The sequence below is a fragment of the Poecilia reticulata genome, chromosome 6 (genome assembly GCF_904066995.2).
Source record: "Poecilia reticulata chromosome 6, P_reticulata-male-v2, whole genome shotgun sequence".
NCBI lineage: Eukaryota > Metazoa > Chordata > Actinopteri > Cyprinodontiformes > Poeciliidae > Poecilia > Poecilia reticulata.
In genome coordinates this window covers 27,042,695-27,063,021 of record NC_088835.1, presented here as the reverse complement: position 1 = coordinate 27,063,021, position 20,327 = coordinate 27,042,695, and the positions used below count along the sequence as shown (strand labels likewise).

Below are 20,327 nucleotides of genomic sequence, written 5' to 3'. Positions count from 1 at the left end.
AAACGTCCGCATTGCCTTAAGGTTCAACCTTTTCGTAGCCTTCTTTAGTTCTGTTCAACATGTGGAACCATTTCTCCAGCGTGTCGACTCGAAGCGTCCCACTCACACCCCACTGCTGGTGAATCTTTCCCAGCGTCACGGCGTCTGGTACAACTTCCAATAGACCTGATGATCACAAGCAATATAATTAAGGACAATCTCAGAAAACATGGAATAATAAGCCAATAAGAGTCCTTTACCCTGAGCTTTGCCGGTAGAAACACACCGGAACGTAATCATCTGCAGGTCCAGCCCCTCCTGGAGCCAAACCCAGTCCATCACACGGACTATCTGAAGGATCAGCATGTCCTGACGCAGGTCGTCCCCCGTCTGAAAATCAGATTGTGTGTAAATGTGAGCAGAATAACAAAAATAACAAATAACAAAATATATTCATTAAATTTTTTTGCACAAAATCATTCTTAAACAGTGAGATTTCAGTCTGGTCACATCTGCCAATTTTGAGCTGTTTTAGGGCGTCTTGTCACTTTAAATTCAAATAAGCTGCTGATGGCCACGCCCCCAACACAACGTTTACCCTGCATGGAAATGGCTGCAAACAGATGCGCAAGTGTTAAGTCACGTGTGTCAAACTCAAGGCCTGGGGGCCAAATCTGGCCCACTGTAGCTTTTAATGTGGCCCTCTAGACTCCAAGCTACATCAATAAGTCCCTCCAGTTTTTCACAAATTCATAGCATTCAAACAGAATCAAGCCTCCACATTTGTTTCAGATTTTTACTGCAAATTTCTCTCAAAATTTGCTAAAAGCATTGGGTTTGAGTGATGTCAAGTTATAGTCTGTGACCAATATGGCGATCAATAAAAAGTCCCATTTAACAACACACAATAGTACAAAGATCGTAAAAATTCTTTACAAATATTTCTAAATTAACACCACAAAATCTGACAAAAACAATCAAGAAATCCTGGATGGACTGATCAGTGTGAAAAGATGTTCAATATCATTTAATTTTAAGAAATACTTGTTGAATGCTGAAACAAACAGCTGTTTAACGATATTTTATCAATACATTCTGGCACAATCGGCCCTTTAAGAACATTCAGATTTTTAATATGAAAATGAGTTTGGCTCCACTGTGTGAATTCAACAACAAAACACTCGTCTCTTTAGTGGATATTGTACAGCACATACCAAACGTTCTGGAACTCAGCTTGGGTTGCTAGGTGACATGCGGAACTTTATAGGGGTTGCTAGGTAACATGCTGGCCTTCTCAGCCAGCATGTTAGGTGAGGGTTAATTTGTGACATTACATTCTGGAGGTTTTTGAAATGGCTCGTTTTCCAGATACCAAAAAAAACCATTAACTTTTTTTTTTAACACTAACCGGCTGGGTGTTATTTTTAAGCACTTGGGTTGTTTTTAGAATCAGCAGAAACCCAAATGGAGGTAAAGAAACATTCAATTTCAGTTTTAAAACATAGTTTTTGGGTACCACATCTGGATGCTCGAAAAAGCCACAACGAAATCAAGTGCAGACAGACAGAAATATGTTGAACCTCAGTGAATCCATGACATTTTCAGCTGGAGAAATTCAGATAACATTCACCAAATGAACAGCGACAAAGTTCAGGTTGGTAATACATTTGTTAAATGTATAAGAGGAAATATCACGTAAGCAAACGTTAGCCTAAAAAAACAGGTTTACCAGGGGCAAACTATGCTAAATTCAACTTGTGTTGTGCCATTATTAGGAGTTATGATGATATAAAAATCTTGTCAAACAGCCAGACACAAAACACACCAGAGTCAAATGGCAGACATTTGCTGGAAAGCTGTAAAATCTGCAACAAAGACAGGCGCTTCTCCTGAAAACAGACATTTTTTTAGTAAACTACTGAGACTGAGAAAGTGTTGATCTGAATCTTTTTAAATACACTGTGGTCTCAATTTCACTCTAAGTGAGAGAACTGAAAGAGAAATTAGGCAGAAACCATAAGAGATATCAAAAAGCAGTTTGTTGCCGTGGAAGTTTATGATCGTCACTAACCTTGCAAATGACACTGGTGGTTTTAGCCAGAGAGTCTTCACAAATGAATGTCACCCCCAGAGGAGCAGCGTTGGAGCTGTAGAACTTACATTTCTACAAAAAAAAGCACAGAGGAGTAAAAACCACGGCAAAACGCTGCAGATGATACGCAGCATCATGTGGTGCTGCAAAAACTCTAAAGTTTTTGCAGCAAATACTTGGTCTAGAAACTAGACCAAGTATTCTTGGTCTAGTTTCTAGTGCAAATATCTTAATGCACTTCAAATAGTAGATAATTAAAGAACAAGTAATTTTTCAGTAAGATAACAGCTTGCTTTAAGTCAATAATTGGGGAAAAATTAGTTGTTTTAAGTGAAATAATTTGCCAGTGGAACTAGTACTGTTTAAGAAACAATTTTATGGCATTATTTACTTAAAACAAGCTCTTATATTTTGCTAAAAAGTTACTTCTACATTAATATTCTCTTATTTCAAATGTACTAAGATATTTAGACTGGACACTAGACCAAACCCTCTTGGTTAGATGTTGTGTTTTTGCATGCTTACATCCAAGTTGACAGCTTTCACACTGACTGCAGCATCTAGAGGCAGACGGCAGGTGACGCCATTTTTGAAAAACTCATCAATAACTCCCTTTTCTTTGTCCAAAACATTCTGCAAAAAGAATCAAATGGTGCAAAAATATAAAACCAAAGAAAATACGTAACCAACTATTTTACCGCTCTGATAAAAGGCAACTTTAAATGTTTCTTACAAACCTTGCGTTGAGGCTTGTCGGCAGAGTAAATTTTTTGGGCCACCTGAACGAGAAGTTGCACCAGATGGGATTCGTGCTCCAGCTCCTTCCTCAGCGCTCGGCCACAGCAGCGCATCAAGGCAGCCTGGACTTTACTCAGCCAGCTCTGGAAGTAGCAGTCAGTGTGGGTATCCTCCAGCAGCCTGCCGGGATATTTAAATCATAACATGTGAACAAAGGGATCTGGAAAAACAGAGTTTGACATATAAATACCAAAAACATTTAGATTAACGCTTGAAGGCCAAGTCTCAAATCTCCACCTGGATATTTTCTCTTATTTTAATTGTACAAAGTTCTTTAAATGGTCTGTGAGTAAATACTTTTGCCCATTTCTTCATAGCAACTGAAACTTTCAATATCTAGCAGTTATTTACAGTTTACCATCTATTAAAACAGTAAAACGTGCTTCCTGCAACGGTGGGAGTGAAATTACTGCAATAACCTGATATTGGCTGGAAAGCGCATGTTTCCCCTTTCAGAAACAGTTGGAATTTTTCAGATAGAGCTAAATATTGCAGTTACTGTAACGCAAAGTTGGCTGGTAAAAATGTGTCATCAGTGAAACATTTTGGGGTTGATTACAATTTTTGGTTTAGTTTCTATTTCAAATATTTTAGTACACTTGAAATAAGACAAAATGAATGTACAGGTACTTTTTCAGCAAGATATAGGCGCTAGTTCTCAGTAATTTTTTTAAAATTGATTTTTAAAAAAGTACTAGATCCACTAAGAGTTTTAACTTATAACAACACATTTTCCCCCATGTTATTTATCATCAATATAAAAATAATTATTGGCTTAAAACAATGCCTATATCTTGCTGAAAAGTTACTTGTGTTGTTTTATTTAACGTGTAATAAAATATTTGCACTAAAAACTAAACCAAATGTTTGTTTTTTTTCAGTGCAGGTTCTGTTGGTTCCTAATTTTCTTAATCATATTGGATCTAACCAGTGTGACATTTTAAGTCCTGTACAATTTTTGATCAGGCACAATGTGTGCACAGCTGCTTCTTGTAATGAAATATATTATCTAAGTAGAAAACATCTTATTTTAATTTTAATTTAACACATAATCAAAGTCCTTGTGCTTAAAGTCCGACTGACCAGTACAGCTGATGAGCAATCCGTATGTTCTTCAGGGATCGGTCCAACAGCAGCGTCACCAGAGGCCCGTCAAGCTTCCACTCGCTCTTCAGAGCCTTTAAGAACAAAACAAAACAAAAAGGTTATTCAGTTATCGATATCTGACAACTTTCTGTAAACTCTGAAAACGTTCTGTGTTACTTTCTTTACCTGGACCAGCTGTGGCAGAAACAACTCCAGCTCTCCATCTGGAATCTGAACAAAATAATCTACCGCAGCTTTTCGGACCGTTTCATCTGGAAAACTGAAAGAGAAGTTTTAAGAAACAAGATTTACATACGTTTTAACAGGATGGCAGGTTTCTTAGCTAAGAACAGTTTCTACGTCAGTAAGGCTAGAACTGCATGAAATACCACAACAATATTTGCAATCTATAAAAGTAACATTTAAAAGTAACAAGAGGCCTTTAATCAGACTAAACTTATGATATTGAGTGATATTTTACTTGTTACTTTCTTCAATGTGAGACATTTAAAAACAAAATCTTACCAAGTAATATTGGTCTAGTTTCTAGTGAAAATATCTTAGTACACTTGAAATAAAACTAAAATAACTTATCAGTGAGATATCAGAGTTTGTTTTAAGTTAATAATTTCTTGATATTTTTAAAAAGTTCTAGTTCCACTGACAGATTATTTCACTTACAATCTGGGGGGAAATGTCTCGATACAAGTGAAATAATCTGCTGGTGAAACTAGAACTTTTTCATCAAAACAAGCTCCGACATCATTCAGAAAAGTTACTTGTAAGTTAGTTAGTCTAATTTTAAATGTACTAAAATATTTGCCACAGAAACTAGACCAAACGTACTTGGTAAGATTTTGTGTTTTTGCATCGCAGCAAACTATTTGTGGAAGAGCAGGAGATGATTTTATGGCTTTAGTCATAAATAATTTCAAATCATCCAAGTTAAGTGGAACAACTTGATTAAAAATAATGTTATTACATAAAAAAAATCTGCCATGATATCAGGAGAAAATCTGGAAACTTCCATTAGTTTGGTTCATCCTCAGACACAATTCTTCTGATCTTTGAAGTTTTGACTGAAACATATTTCACAGTGTTTTTATCTTAAATGCAAAATTATAAATTTTTATACAGTTTTGGCTTAATTACTGCTCTGAATATGTTATTCTTTCAGCAAATTATATCTTTTTGAATCTATATACTCAAGTTAACGATTAATCAATTACCAAATTAGTTGGCAATTATTTCAATAATCGATCCGTCATGATTAATTAGATGAATCGTTTCAGTTCAAGTGCGTTTTGATTAGAAACGTGTTTCAACCCCACAACAAAACCAGGTAAGAAACTCGCTCGTGTTGCCCGAGTCTTCAGGTAAGAATTAAAAACCAACCGAGGCATATTGTTTTCCATTTTCTGTAAAGTCGTCGTGTTTCTGTTTACCTGGGCGTCAGCAGGAAGAGAGCCTCCTCTGGCAGATGAATGGGCCAGTTCTCCACCACCGTGTAGATTTCTGTCAAGTCCTCAGGATGCCACCGGGGGACGCCACCGAGAAGAAGGTGGAGGAACGTGCTTCCTTTGTCACTGCAGGAACGTTTGTCCCACAGGAAAGACTTCTCATTTTGTGTCAGGCTGATGATGCAAAGAGAAATCTGTGAAGGGTTTATGTAAAAACAACAAAACCCAGCCTGAATTCCTGATGCTGCTACTTACAAGGAGAGGCAGTACTTTTTGGAGATGTCTGATAATTTCCTTTGCACTTCATCACAAGGATGAGTAAAGTTGATCAAGCCAGGAAGAGCGATGGGTCTGTGGTATTCCCACTCACACTGGTCGTCAAATTCAAGCTGTAAAACAAGATTAATATGTGAGGAGGTGTTTTGATCATTCAGTTAGAGAGGAAGGTTAGGGCCACTGAAAAGAAATCTGATGTTTTACTCGTAATTTTGGCTTTTTTTTTTTATCTCTTAGGTAAAAAGTCAGAATTCTGAGATTGAAGTCAAAATTATGACTTTTTACACAGAAGATTAAAGGCAGAATAAAGTCAGAATTTTGAGTAAAAAGTCAAAATTTTGACAAATAAGTCAAAATTCTGAGAAAACTTAGTGTCGTCTTCCGTATTGAGTCGGTGTGAGGTTGTGCTGCCCGGTTCTCACCTGCAGTATGACGTCTTTGGGCTGCCTGTGGCTGTCGGACAGGGCAGGAGACGGAGGGAACGGCAGCTCAGGAAGAGAGGACATGCTGAGCAGGACAGCTCCTCTTACCAAAGTCCTGAACAGACACAGAGCAAAAAGTACAATCTACATTCAACAAACAGAAAAAAAAACTAATAAAATGAATTATGAAGTCTCTGTGAACAAAAATGTCCTACAACAAAAGGGCTACTGTATTGGCTATTGGTTAATTTCTGTCAACTCATCACATTTGGTTTCTTGTGTCTTATTCTGCTTGGTGCATCAACCAATCACAGTCCCTAGACGACAGGGTCACACCTAGCAACAGGGTCAACCACATCTCCTCACTAAGACGGAGATTTCTGCCAACTGACTGAGGACTCAATGGCAGAAACTTTTAGTTTAATTATAACACTCTGAAAATATCCCTCTGCCTTATCAGAGCAATGTGAAAATTAACAAAACATTAACATTTTTAAACATGTGATCGGTCAGGTAGTTAGGGCTGGATGATAAATCGATAATAAATATCGCGATAAGAGACGTGATCAGTATCAGTAGATGATAGGTCTGGTAGAATATTCAATGATTTCACTGAACTCTGACCCAGAACCGCACGGCATTCTGGGAAATGCAGGCAGAGGGAAGCCTTTAGCGGCTCAATTTCTCACTGCCAGCTTAGGATGGTGGAATCAACTCACTCTTTGGTTACCTAGCAACTCTATCACTCTTTGGTTACCTAGCAACTCTCTAGTTCTTTAGTTACCTAGCAACAATGGTCTTTAGTGAAAACTGGATAAAAGAGGAAAGATCACACCACCAATTTGGCATTATTTCAGATATTTAGGACTAAAGAACTAATTATTATCAATATCGACCGACATGAAGCTCTTATATCATGATGCGGTTTTCAGCCATATTGTCCAGCCCTACTTTTACGTTTTTTGAGGTTAGTAACGGCTTACAGGACTATTCACGATCTGTAAACCTACCTGTCGCTGTACAGGGGCAGAACAGCCCAGCTTAAAAGTTCTGGGTTTCTCCCTCGCTTCGTGCCTTTAAGGCGAAATGTCAGCATGCTCTCATATGGCAACTCACTGACTCGAATAGGAAACACCATCCTGAAATTTAAAAACAACAAGCAGCCTTCTGAGTGTTTTTCATCTTTCAAAATATGCATTTAAAATAAAAAAATCCCTCAAATCGTTATGAACTCTGGCCCTTACAGGCGGTTGCAGCAGATGTTGTTTCCTTGCGAGAAGGCCGTGCTGATATTCTCCGAAACACCGGTCTCACAGATCTTTTGTTCTCCGTATGTCAAGTCACAGGAAACGGAGAAACTTTCATAATTACTGTAATTGTCAAAAGGTAAAAAATAAAGATTTGTGCCTTATTAGTTTCTGTTCTGGATGGATGAAGGAGAATAAGTCTGAGCGTGAACATACGTCAGCCAGCTCGGGTTTAGTTTGTAGACGGAAATTATGCTGAACTGCAAAATCTCCTGATTTTTATCGACATCATCGGTTTGGGGTGTGCCGATAAGTTTGTGGGATCTGAAGTCTGACTGGAAATTGTCAAAATATATCTGCAGCACTTTGAGCAGAGCCCCGTAGAGCATGACCAAGGCTGAAATCAGAAACAGAACGGGTCAAAACTTTAAACAACCTCACTAAAACATCTTCTAGTTCTGAATCAATGTTAGAAAAGAACCATTAATATATGGAAGAACATTGTTTTGTGTGTCTAATGGACCATTTCTGTGTTGATTTATTTATTTGTGTTGCTCCTTTCGTTAAACATCAATTCAACTTTAATTAAACTCTTTAAAAACTGCTTTGTAAATATCTTTTCATTCACATACAGACAACTCTGCCTCTGCAGAGACTCACCAGCTTCACACTCCATCATTTCTTCTTGGTTCTGTAAAGAGAAATATGTACTGTAACTATGCACAGGCGATTAATGACATATTATGTCATACAGCAGCTATAAGCTGTGGACTGTGTTGTGTGACATCATTATCATCCCATTGGGCTGGTCTGGTCTGATCCATAATCAATATCATGATATAGTGAGCAGTTCACTTCGATAACAATACTTCACAGCCGATATCAATGGTATGATTCCCCTGTATCAGTTTTCGGTTATTTTAAATGCTACTGTAACTGACTTTTAAACTACAGCGTCTGCAAATAAATGAAGAAAATGCGCACTTTTAGTTGCTAAGTGTTATTGGATAAATAAGCACGACTGAAGGAGTTTAGAAGTATAAAATTGCTTAACTTCCAAATGTCCTTGCTGAATCCAAAATGTTGCTGAAGGTTTTTTTGGAAGTGAGCAGCTCCACTGCCGCCGCTTCAACATTTGAAAGTTTCTCCATTTTCTCAACTTCAGTTTCTTCTTCTTTTGTATTTTATTGGTGGAGGCAACCAACTGAGGGTACATTTACTGCCACCTACTGGACTAAAGTGTGGTCATCCTCTTTGTCTCTCGCTTCTAACTGGAGGGGGCGGAGTCACGTGACTATCAGGGTCTTAAAGGGGCATGAACAGAGCCTACGGAGCTACACACTGATGCAGTGTATTATGGGAATTGTTAATAAAGAAAAAGGACTAAATTCCCATAAAAAAAACTCAGATAATTTTAGGTTCATCTCAGAAAATTTCCCCAAAAAACTTCAAAAAAGTTGAACATTTAAAATTTTTTAAGCTCAGAAAATTTCTAAAAGTCAAACATTTTCGACTTTTGACACTTTCTGAGAAAGTGAAAGTTTCTGAGATTAAATAGAAATTTTCTGAGTTTTTAAGGTGGAAATTTACTCCCTCCTTTACTCTCTATCTACGACGGTACTAATACACCATCGTGATAATCACACTCATTGCCAAGTGATGGCTTTCTGGTCTCTCTGCTGTAGAAACATTTTCTCAGTTTTAAGAGTCAAAAATTTTATATTTGAAAATTTCACGAGTTCCAAAAGTCATAAAGAAGATTTAATATTTTTTTCTAGAAAATTTCTGAGATTAATCTTAAAATTTCAGATTTTTTTTTACTTTTCAAACTCAGAAATGTTAATTTTTTTCCAGAACATTTCTGAGATTAATAAATTAGTGGAAATGTATTCCCCAGTTTTTTCTATCTACAGTGGCCTTCATAATGCACAGCCAAAAACAACTTTCATTTCAATTTTTAAAAACACCTAAAATACCGACATGGGCAAAATGACGTTGCTCATCGTCAGAAATTTCGGTGCGAGTTAATTTTCGGTTTATTATTCAGGTCAGACCTACAACTGAAGGAAACCCAGGAATAAAGTGTAAACCACACCATTGTCTGGTTGCATTGGAAGCTTCTACAAAGGAAATAGATAAAAATAGCGTAATGATTTGTGCTGACTCATGCTCAGAGAAAATGAAGCGTAACAGGTTTTCTTCCAGGAATACTCCGCTTTTAGCAGCATCCATCATCTCCCCCTCAACTCTCAGCATAATACTGCCAAAACATACATGCCAAATGTGTGGCAAACACCTACCATATTTACATGACTGATTCGATTAAGGGCACCAATGGCATCCTCTAGCTCCTGACATGTCAGCCCAGATAGAAGATTACTGATGACGCGAACATTCGTCACAACCAGAGGGATATTCTTACTGCACTGCAGACACAATAAAGACTTCAAACATTAAAATGGAAGCTTTTCCATGAAGGCAATAGAGACCAGACTGGTTCTTTCCTCATACCTTAGTGCTCAAGAGTTCGTTCACATGTTTGTTGAAGGCACTGAGCACATTCCCCATGCTCAACCTGAGGAATGATATAACACACACAGACGTCAGCCTGGTTGTTTTGTGCAAACAGCGGCTGACTTGAGCTACGCTTGACGCAGCTACCGAAAACAAACAAGAAATGGACAGTATGTTGTTTGTTAAAGTATGTTTTAATCTCACTTTGCGGTGCAGTGGACGCTGACAGTCCGCAGGAACTGGTGCAGACTGCATTCAGTTTTACCATCTGCAGCCTGAGAAAACAGTAACAGATGTAAATAGCTAAGTTTAAGAATTATGAATTATGTGTACATTGGAAAAAAGTTGGTAATTATTGTTATTCTGTGTATTTACAATTGTCATTCATTATTATTATTATTATTATTATTGGTCTGTAGATTTTCTTGTCTTATGATTTTCTTTGTAATAATTTTCTTTATGTAATATAAGTTATTTGTTTGTTCTTTAGCACAGTGTATTGAACAGGAATATGAATACCACAACATGGTTTTAATTACAAATTTCTGATAACTATTGAATCAGTAAGTAATACATTGCGATAAAGGGAAGGATTAAATAAGTGTTCACGTCTTCCAACTCCTTCTCAAACAGAAGAGTAGTGATAAGCTAAATGTTTCGATCTTAGCTACGTATGCACATTTTCTCTAATTGATTTCTTGCTTTTAAAAACTTGTTTGAAATAAATGAAGAAAAAAATACAAATTAAGTGAATTTTGTTTATACAGAATAAACCCTCATGCGTTCCCATTCGGCATAAACAGTTTTCATTCACTGGAACTGGATCTAATATTTAAGATCCAGTTCTTTCTGGATCTTAAATACCAGCATTTATGAAAGCATGTGTAAACAAAACAAAGCTTTAAAATAATCAGGGTGGAGGTTTACAGCCACAATCACTCTGATGGCGACATTCTGGTTTCTTTGTGTTTGCAAGAGCAGAATTTCAAGATTAAAGATAAGCCCGACCCTTGATGGGCAATCATTTGAACCGTCAGCCCGACCAGGAAGGGAATTTAAATCGACTCACATCTCTGGCAAGATGGCGGTGCAGATTGTTTACGCGAACCAGTCGAAGATTGATCGCCTCTTTTGTTTTGAAAAACAGCTGCACTCTCTCATGCATGCCAATAAATTCTTCACTACAAAGAAAACAATGTGAATTCAGAAAAGCTCAATTTAACTATATATCTATGAAAAAAATCAACATTGTTGACATAAACAAAAAGCAGAGACAGACTCACTTTGTGAGGAACTCCTCAGAGTCACAAAATTTTAAAACATAATCCCTGCTTGTGTCAGCGGTGCGGTCGAGCAACTTGAAGTATTCATCTATTAGGTCCTTCACCTTCTTGTTCACTGATTAAAAAATAAAGTAAAGGTTACACAATGGACAATCTGTGTTTTTAAGAGTATAATAATTCAGTTCAGGTCTTAATTAACTAACTAACTAGCAATCAAGTTAGCTAGCTACCGATAATGACAACGTTGTGAGCTAGCTAGCTAGCTAGTTCACTCACTCACACAGTTACTTATTTGTTTGTTTGCATCTGTTAATGTTTTTTATAATATTGTATAAAAATGAGTTAAGAGATTAAATGAAAAATCTGCAGAATGCTGACTTTTTTTATCCGAATAATCATCAAAAATAGTCGATTAGTAAAATAACCGTTAGCTGCAGCCCATTTGTGATGACAGGGACTTTACCTGGGGTGGGAATGGGAAGCTTGATGTCGTCGTTCTCGGATATAGTGACTTTAACCTCCTGCTGCAGCAGCGCAGGGTGGATATTTAACAGTCGGCCCCATACTACACCCGAGTTGTGAATCCAGTCGGTGTGCTTGTATCGTGACATCAACCTGATGGAGAAGCCAAAGAAAACAGTCTGAAGTATGAAACATGACTAAAGAAATGATTAACCTTCACAACCTGCACAGAGCAAATATCTTAGTACATTTTAAATAAGACAACTAACTTACAAGTAACTTTTCAGCAAGATATGAGATTGTTTTAATCCAATAATTCCTTAATATTGATGAAAGAATGCCAGTTCTTCTGACAGATTATTTCTCATTGTAAAAACATAAAATCTAATAAAATCTTGGTTACTAGAGGAAACATCTTAAAACACTTGAAATAATATAAAACTTACTTATAAGTAACTTTTCAGAAAGAAATGAGTTATATACGAGTTAGATTTAAGTTTGGATTTAAGATGAAAAAAGTGCTAGTTCATAACATGTATGGGAAAAATATCTTGTTTTAAGTGAAATAATCTGCCTGTTGTACTAGTATTTTTTTCATCAACATTAGAGAAGTATTTACTTTAAAAAAAAACAAAGTTCATATATCTTGCTGAACAGCTACTTGTAAGTTAAGTTTGTTTTATTTCAAGTGTACTAAGATATTTGTACTATAAGCAGGAAGATTTGGTAAGATTTTGTGTTTTTGCAATGAACGTATAAGACATATTCCCCATATTATATGTGAAATAATATGTACTTTAACATCAATATTAAGGAATTATTAAGATAAAACAAGCTTCTATATGTTGCTGAACGGTTACTTGTAAATTAGTTTTGTCTTAATTAATATTAAGACAAAATATTAATATATTTCAATATTGTGATATTTGTACTAAAAACTAGACAAAAACAGTTGGTACGATTTTTTGTTTTTGAGTGTGAAGAACAGCAGGAAACTACAAAAGCTGCACTGATGTGTCTTACTGAGATGTTGCTTTGCTGAAAGCAGCCAGATTATTGGTGCTGCCTTCTGGAGAGTCTATCAGCCTGATAGCCCAGGGATCCTAAACGTGAAGAACATTTAGTTATTTTTTTTGTAATTGAGTAAAGTAGATACTACCAACTCATATAAACAGTCATGACATGGTGACAGTTTCAACAAATGTGTAAAAAAAATAGTTTTTAAAATAAAAGTTGCATACTGCAGCTTTACTTTAGGAGTGCATTCATTAAGCATACTCACATAATTGTGTACTTCTGTGTTGGATCGCATCAGTTTATGAGTACGCTGGTCAAGATCGAAGTAAAACCGATTTCTGCTGCGGTCTCCAGGCGGCGGGTTGCGCGGCGGCAGAGGGGGCGGATCACGCCGCACCTCGGTGGGGATAGTCGGAAGCCGATGTCTTGGTGGAGGTGGTGGAGCGCCGTCCCGGATCCGCTGGTTGGGATTTCCTGCAGGTCCAGGCTGCAGAGCGACCCCAGGAATCATGGTCTCATACTTAGGCTGAGCACCATGAATGGATTCATAATCAATCATCAAATCGTCTCTCAAAGGACTCGGCTCGTCCGTGGTGAAGGATTCACCTTGATCATCCATATGATTTCTGGTTTTTAGGCTTTGGCTGACGGTGTTTAAGCTTCTCTGCTGGTCCTCACTTCATTAGAAAACAATATGAGGAGCTAAAAGACAAGACAAAACAAATCAGAGTGAATTACACTGCAAAAACACAAAATCATACCAAAGTATTTTTGGTCCACTTTCTAGATCAAATAACTTAATACATGTTAATTAAGACAAAAGTAACTTACAAGTCACTTTTTAGCTCATTTTAAGTAAATAAGTCATTAAAACATAAAACTACTGCTACTACTAGCACATTATTTAACTCATAATAATAATTTTTTCTAATAATTTTTTCTAAGTGAAATAATCTACCAGCAGGATGACAACCTTTTAAAACCAATATTAACAAATTATTGGGACTTAAAAAAAAGTTATTTGTAAGTTTGTTTTGACTTAATTTTAGTGTATTATCATATTTACATTAGAAAAGGGATCTAAAATAAGATTTGTGTTTTTGCAGTGTACATTAGAGCTGGCAACGTATTGCAGCACCGTAAAAACATAAAATCTTGCCAAGTATTTTACGTTTAGTTTCCATTGCAAATATTTTAATAAACTAGAATTAAGACAAACCTGACTTAAAAGTAACTTTTCAACAAGAAATATAAGCTTGTTTTTAAGTCAATATTTCCTTAATATAGGTGAAAAAAGTTTTAGTTCGATCGGCAGATTATTTCACTTTTAACATGGGAAAATGTCTTTTTATAAGTTAAATAATCTGCCAGTGGATTAGTAATTTTGAACCAACATTCAGGAATTATTCACCCATAACAAGCTTCTATATCTGTCTGAAAAGTTACTTTTAAGATATGTTTGTCTTATTTTAAGTGAACTAAGATAGTTGGACTAAATGACCAAAAAACTTGGTAAGATTTTGTGTTTTTACCGTCAGGAAAGTTGAGAGAGCCATTTTATGAGCAGCTTTACTGACAACCTGAAGGTTTATGTTGCTGTAATCATTAACAAGATTTCAAATCCTAGCAGGAAATCCACCAGACCGCGCCGATAAGTTTCTGGAAATACCCTGAAACTCTTCAAAACAAAACTGCGACTAACCTGTAAAAACAACCCTACAAAACAAAAGTAACAACATGTCAAAAAGAAGATTTAACAGAGACCACAGTTTAATGTTGGTCGACTTATGAGATGTGGAAGTTAATGTTTTACAAAGTAGAGACTGTTTGTAAGGTAAAACTTACGATTAGAGGTCTGATGTATTGACAGCCCTTCTTATTGGAGGTGAATTCCCGATTGAAGCCATGCTGAGCGAGTCCGACCTGTACTGCTGCTCCCAGCTGAGCGCCTCAGCCCTCCCCCCCCCCTCCACCCCTCAGCCCAACTCTTCCTCAACAACCCGCCCTCTGCTGGAGAAACCTAAACACAACCACCCCACTTCCACTGAACACGTCATTTAAAAACTACCCAAACAAACTTCAGAATCCTACAGATTCAAATACATTTACCTGGGGGGGGGGGGGGGGGGGGGGCGCAGGTTGGGACAGTAACTTACATATACCTTTCTGAACAGGCGAGGGCGCACTTTCTCCGTTTAAAATCAGACATTAGAGCGTCTTGAAACCATTCCTTCCTCCCTGGCACCTCCAAACCCGGGCCCCCTTCCGCCGCCCCCCAGCCCCCCCCCTATAGCTCCGCGCCTGCCCAGCACTGGATTTAATCCCTGAAGGAGGTTTCATGCCCTACAATGTGCTACTTTTAGCATCAAGCAGCGACTGACCCACTCCTCATTCAGGAATGTTGGAGAGCAGGTTGAAGAATGAGCGCTCTGGTTCTGTAGGAGAGCGACACTGAAGGAGAGGACGAGGAGGAAGATGGGTGACTGCGTCTGCAGCTAGCGCACACACACACACGGTGAGTCCTCAGTTTTCTTCTCTACTCATCCTTTACTGTCACCGCCGCCTTTCAGAGATCATCTGCAGCGCATTCTGCCGGAGAACTGTAACATTATGTTCAGCTGGAAAAGATGGGTGAAGTTTTGGGTGTATGCACTGCAAAAACACAAAACCTGACCAAGTATATCTTAGTACACTTAAAATAAGACAAAACTAACTTATACGTAACTTTTCAGCAAAATTTAGGAGCTTGTCAATAATTCCTTAATATTGATTTCAGTACCAGTTCAATCGGCAAATTATTTAACTTATAACAAAACATTTTTCCCATGTTATGAAGTGAAATAATCTGGCGGTGGAACAAGCGCTTTTTCCATATTTACTTAAAACAAGCTTCTATTTCTTGCTGAAACCTTACTTATAAGTTAGTTTTGTCTTATTTCAAATGTACTATATTTGCACCAGAAGCTAGACAAAGAACACTTACTAAGATTTTGTGTTTTTGCAGTGTAGTAAATTACAAATGTTTACTTTTATAAAATAAATTAAGTCGACTTAACTCATTTTTTACATTGTTATACTTGATTTAAATAAGTTGAGGGCTTTTTGAGGTAAACACATTTTCAAAATTAATTTAGTCGATTTTAAGTTATGTGAAAGGCTATACCTCCACCAGCAAGATATCCCACAATGCATTGTTACTAAGTAAGCCACTTTTTATATGATTGTGTTTGTTTTACTTTAAAAAGTTCACTACCTTCCATTTTTTCTGTAAAGGTTTGAGAAGATAAAAAGCAGGAGCCTGGAGCTAAACTACTAGTAAACTTTATTTTTCTTAGTAGTTTCTAGTTAAAATGTGCATCAGAAAGCTTTGTGGTTTATAATAAAAATTAAGATTTGGGTGCCATTTAAGTAATTACAACATACTTGGATTTATTAAGTCAATTTAATAAGTGACGCTCACCAAAACTGCACAATTTAACGTTACTCAATTAATTAATGAATACTAAAAACAGTTGACTTGAGTTTCCTAAAATAATTTGAGTTGTTATTTTAGGAAGGTGATGATATATTCTTTAAGTAATGACAACCCAATTAGGTTTTACAGTGTGATTTCTTTGCTTTTTTTTTTTCTGCAGGACTAGTTATGAACTCTGGGATTTGGATGTCTTGACAATCTTTTATTTTTGTGAATTGCAGCAGTTTGAAGGTGTGAGCAGAGACCTTCCTGAAGAGCCAAACAGGAAAGAAGAGAAATGAATCTGAACCACACGACCTCCTTTATTTCAACTCCAAATGTAAAACCTGAATTCCCCAGGTACTACGCCCTCCTGCCTCTTGTTGTACTCGTGCTGAGTGGCTGCATAGTGGCAGTGGTAAGAATCTGTCTACTACTTCATATACTTTAAAGCAAATAACATAACTGTAGTAATAATACTGTGCAAATTTCTCTTTTAGGTTTTCTATATGAAAAGGAGATCCCGGTAAGTTCCATAAATGAGATGTACAACAAAAGTCTGAGAGTTAAGCAGCTGCTTAGGGCCTCCGCACCACCAGGGGGCCCCCAAGACCAACAAGCTAGCATGATTATATATTTAACATAAGATAGAGTAATGTAAACTAAAATGCTATTACACATGAAAAAATAAATTATGTATTATTTTTATACTTGTTACAGAAAAAATAGGTCAATATCTTCAAGATGTTGGGGAAATATAAAATATCAAACTTGTTCATTTAATTACCATAAATTCAGTGTTTATCAAGTAGTCACATTAAAATTGTTAAAATAATATACCACACTTAAATACCACTATGTATTTCAAAATCAATCTTTTATTTTGCTACTCCTGTAAGGTTAAAAATCTGCTTTAGTTTTATGTATGCTAATAACAAATTATGCTAATGCTAGTTGGCATATTACACACATAGCCTAGGAATTATGAAGCATCTGGTGTTATTGGCATCTGGCATGGTGGTATTAGGGCCCCAAAAAGGTTTTGATCGGCCCTGCATGAAGGAACAAAACCTCAAACCGAAACTAAAACTGAACAGGACGTTTTTAATTCACTGTTTTAGGTATCTGTAATTACAATAATAATTTCAAATGGGAGAACAAGTCGTAAGAATTATGACATGTTTACTTATTTGTAGAGCAGGCTTCCGGCAAAAACGAAACCACGTCTTCCTGTTTTGTAAATCGGATACGGTGCTTTGTTTCCAGTCATAAACGTCAGGCTCTTACCGTAGCAGCAGCTCCGGTGTAAAGTTCCAGTAAGCTCCACGACATCCAGGTATTTAGTAAGAACAGCTCCAGACCGAAACGCAAAATAAAACAAAGTATTTAGCTGCTTATCGTCTGGGTTCGTTCGCCAGACGTGTGTGTGCGCAAAACCACAACCAACCCAGCAACATACATGTCGCCTGGAACACAAAACAAAACATCCGCTTGTGTCTGCAAAGCAAAATCAAAACATTGTTCTCTTCACTTGCGGTAAAAAGCTGCTGTTACCCCAGCAGGCCAGCCCGAGTTATAAGCGAACTACAGGTTCACCTCAACCAGAAAGCCTGAACTACACAGGGCAGAAAAACAGCTGTGCAAGTTGCACAGCTGGGTTATTTTATAATTGGAGATACAGCTGGCCTTTCAAAAATAAAAATAAAAAAAGATTAGAATTTCATTTATACTACGGTGTATTCAGGATACTGGAGATATACAGGGGAAGAAGAAAAGAGTAAATTTCCACCAAAAAACTAATCTCAGAAATATTCTAGAAAAAACAAAGAGATTTCTGAGTTTCAAAAGTTGGAAACTTGCTATGAAAAAATCTGAAATTTTGAGATTAATCTAAAAAATGTTCTAAATTTGAATAATCTGACATTTTCAAGAGAAAACAAGGCAATATATGAATTTCAAAAGTTGAAAATTTGCTCGAATTTTTTTTAAATATATATATATTAATCTCAGAAATGTTCTTAAAAAAATTGAAATTTTTGAGTTTCAAAAATCAAAAATTTTGTACTTTAGAGAATCAGAAAATTTCCAAAAGTGGAATTTTTTTTACTTTTTCCAAACTCAGTCATTTCTCAGGAACCATCCTACAAAAAAATAATATTTGCAAAATATTCACTATCAAAACTTCCATCTACTGAATTTTCAAGAGTGGAGTCTTATTTATTATTTCTAAAGGAAATAGTAATTTTGTTTGCACCAAAATGTTCTGCACAGCTCAGTTCAGTTTATTTATATATTCACATTATTCACAACAAGTCATCTTGACAAACTTTACAAATGAGTCGTTTCCATTCAATCATACACAATGTGATCCTGGTTATCAAACAATGCATCAGGTTTGTTATTCAAATTAGTTTAAGAAGTTTAACCCAGCAGATTGCATTAAATCATTGACTTTACAGCACATAATGTAGATATTCTTTCTTTTTTAATGTTTTAAAAAGCTGCACTTTTTTGTCAAACATTTCCTCTGTTGCCTGGACAATTATAAACAAAAAGCAACATTTTAATAAAATAAAGAAGCCTGATTTCTGCCTAAAAGAAAGCTGTAAATCATTGAATATTTGAAACATAAAATCTGCAAAATATTGACTGTTTTCCACAATCGGTGCTGAATGGATTCCCCAAAAATGACTGGATGTTAGCGCTCATATTTAATTAATGCTTTTAGAAGATTTTTAATTGTCTACATTAAAAGAAAATTCCAGTAAGATTACCTTTTTTGTATAAATATAAACTAGACCTGGAAAATCAAGTTTGTGCAATTAAAAAAATTTCTTTTATTGTGGTCAAGGGCTGAAAAACAAAACAAAAACAAAAAGAAAACACTCGGAGGGTCGCAATCGGTCCCCGGGCCACACTTTGGCCACCGTTGGGTTTAGAAAGGTTTTCATCCCATTTCAGTTTGGTTGTATTTATTTTTGCTCCAGATTAGATGAGCTGCGCCACCATCTGATCCCGGTTTACACCTACGACCCCTCGGAGGAACAGGAAGACTGGGGAGATTATGACAAAGACGATGAGGAGGAAGAGCTGGCTGTAAGCAAATATATTATGCATTATTTTGAAGCGCTTTGTTTTTGGTGGAAGTTTTAACTATTCAAGACAACATTAATACGTTTAGAAAGTAACAATCTGGTGCAATTGTCCCAGTAATTATTGCAATAAACAAGAATATTTGACAATAATATTATCTCAAAGACAAAATAAACCCTAATTTTGTACAGAACACTTAATCCTGGTGCATATTTGAAATATTCAAAACAGAACATTGCAACTAAAAACAATAATAAAAACTTCTTGCATGGATTATTATGTCTCTGAATAAAAATACCCTTATTGTGACAGACTCAATCATAACTCGATTTTCATTTGGAATTATTTTCATGCCACAAAAAAATATTGTTTCTGATAGAAAAAGATTTAACAACGTAAAAAGAAAATTAATTTTAAAAACAGTTCCTGTTTTTCATGAGATTTTAGTTCAAAACAACAGAATGACAAAAATGGTTCCTCAGTAAATAACGGAAAAGTATCTAGTGACATTACAACAGTGACACCAATATCCAAAATAAAGCAACACAACCAAGAATAAAGAAATAAAACAGAAATAAAAAAAACAATAGCAACCAAAATTGTAAATAAAAATGGATTAAGATGTCTCTGTAAACAAAACTGACCTTCAAAACATTTATTAATCATCAGAAATTCTTTCTAATTTATTATGGGACTAACGGATTAATTGCTAATCGTGAGGCTTATTTTTAAATTAGTTGTATCATGTTGTGAAAAATCTATAATTTACACATTAACTCCAACTTTTAATTTTATTTTTCATTGCAGGAACCTTTGTACAAGAATTCACAGCTCTCCTTTGATAGAACATGAGCAGGACGGCAAGAAGGAGGATTTCAACTAGGAAATTAAATCTTATTTTACTAATTATGGTGCAAAGGCCTGATTGACAATGCAACAAATCATTAAAACCCACCAGCTGCTGCTGCATTGATCAATGTGCTGGATTTGCCACCAGATGGCGCCACAGTCTTGATTTTTGCCTCAGAAATGTTTTTATTTTGTCTTTTTTTTCTTACGGGACTGTACAGATTTTTTTGTTGCTTTTAGTCAAAGTAGTGACTAAGATGTAGTTTTACATGAATAAACTGAGAAGTGCAATCTG

At 36.2% G+C, this 20,327-nt stretch overlaps 2 protein-coding genes across 3 annotated transcripts in view; one reads left to right on the top strand and one right to left on the bottom strand.

Moving 5' to 3' along the window:
- Nucleotides 1-17,677, bottom strand: part of pik3c2g (phosphatidylinositol-4-phosphate 3-kinase catalytic subunit type 2 gamma) — a 25,678-nt gene extending 8,001 nt beyond the window's left edge. The window contains exons 1-23 of one of the 2 annotated variants that reach the window (XM_008411928.3): nucleotides 17,378-17,677; nucleotides 12,902-13,338; nucleotides 12,643-12,722; nucleotides 11,621-11,772; nucleotides 11,158-11,272; nucleotides 10,944-11,055; nucleotides 10,079-10,149; nucleotides 9,872-9,935; nucleotides 9,661-9,786; nucleotides 8,021-8,051; nucleotides 7,577-7,757; nucleotides 7,358-7,483; nucleotides 7,124-7,252; nucleotides 6,114-6,228; nucleotides 5,671-5,804; nucleotides 5,401-5,589; nucleotides 4,142-4,235; nucleotides 3,953-4,047; nucleotides 2,809-2,989; nucleotides 2,597-2,704; nucleotides 2,051-2,143; nucleotides 240-369; nucleotides 29-165 (exon numbers count right to left, since the gene is read on the bottom strand). In XM_008411928.3, coding sequence (XP_008410150.2) covers nucleotides 29-165; nucleotides 240-369; nucleotides 2,051-2,143; nucleotides 2,597-2,704; nucleotides 2,809-2,989; nucleotides 3,953-4,047; nucleotides 4,142-4,235; nucleotides 5,401-5,589; nucleotides 5,671-5,804; nucleotides 6,114-6,228; nucleotides 7,124-7,252; nucleotides 7,358-7,483; nucleotides 7,577-7,757; nucleotides 8,021-8,051; nucleotides 9,661-9,786; nucleotides 9,872-9,935; nucleotides 10,079-10,149; nucleotides 10,944-11,055; nucleotides 11,158-11,272; nucleotides 11,621-11,772; nucleotides 12,643-12,722; nucleotides 12,902-13,255 — 2,817 coding nt within the window. In that variant the 5' untranslated portion in view covers nucleotides 13,256-13,338; nucleotides 17,378-17,677. Of the gene's footprint in view, nucleotides 1-28; nucleotides 166-239; nucleotides 370-2,050; nucleotides 2,144-2,596; nucleotides 2,705-2,808; nucleotides 2,990-3,952; nucleotides 4,048-4,141; nucleotides 4,236-5,400; nucleotides 5,590-5,670; nucleotides 5,805-6,113; nucleotides 6,229-7,123; nucleotides 7,253-7,357; nucleotides 7,484-7,576; nucleotides 7,758-8,020; nucleotides 8,052-9,660; nucleotides 9,787-9,871; nucleotides 9,936-10,078; nucleotides 10,150-10,943; nucleotides 11,056-11,157; nucleotides 11,273-11,620; nucleotides 11,773-12,642; nucleotides 12,723-12,901; nucleotides 13,339-14,481; nucleotides 14,587-17,377 lie in introns of those variants that run through there. The other variant, XM_008411927.3, reaches the window with a different exon arrangement.
- Nucleotides 14,951-20,327, top strand: LOC103466392 (small integral membrane protein 29-like). Its single transcript, XM_008411926.3, has 5 exons — nucleotides 14,951-15,151; nucleotides 16,333-16,508; nucleotides 16,591-16,616; nucleotides 19,078-19,186; nucleotides 19,991-20,327. The coding sequence occupies exons 2-5, from the start codon at nucleotides 16,389-16,391 to the stop codon at nucleotides 20,033-20,035; spliced, it is 300 nt and encodes a 99-aa protein (XP_008410148.2). The 5' UTR covers nucleotides 14,951-15,151; nucleotides 16,333-16,388; the 3' UTR covers nucleotides 20,036-20,327.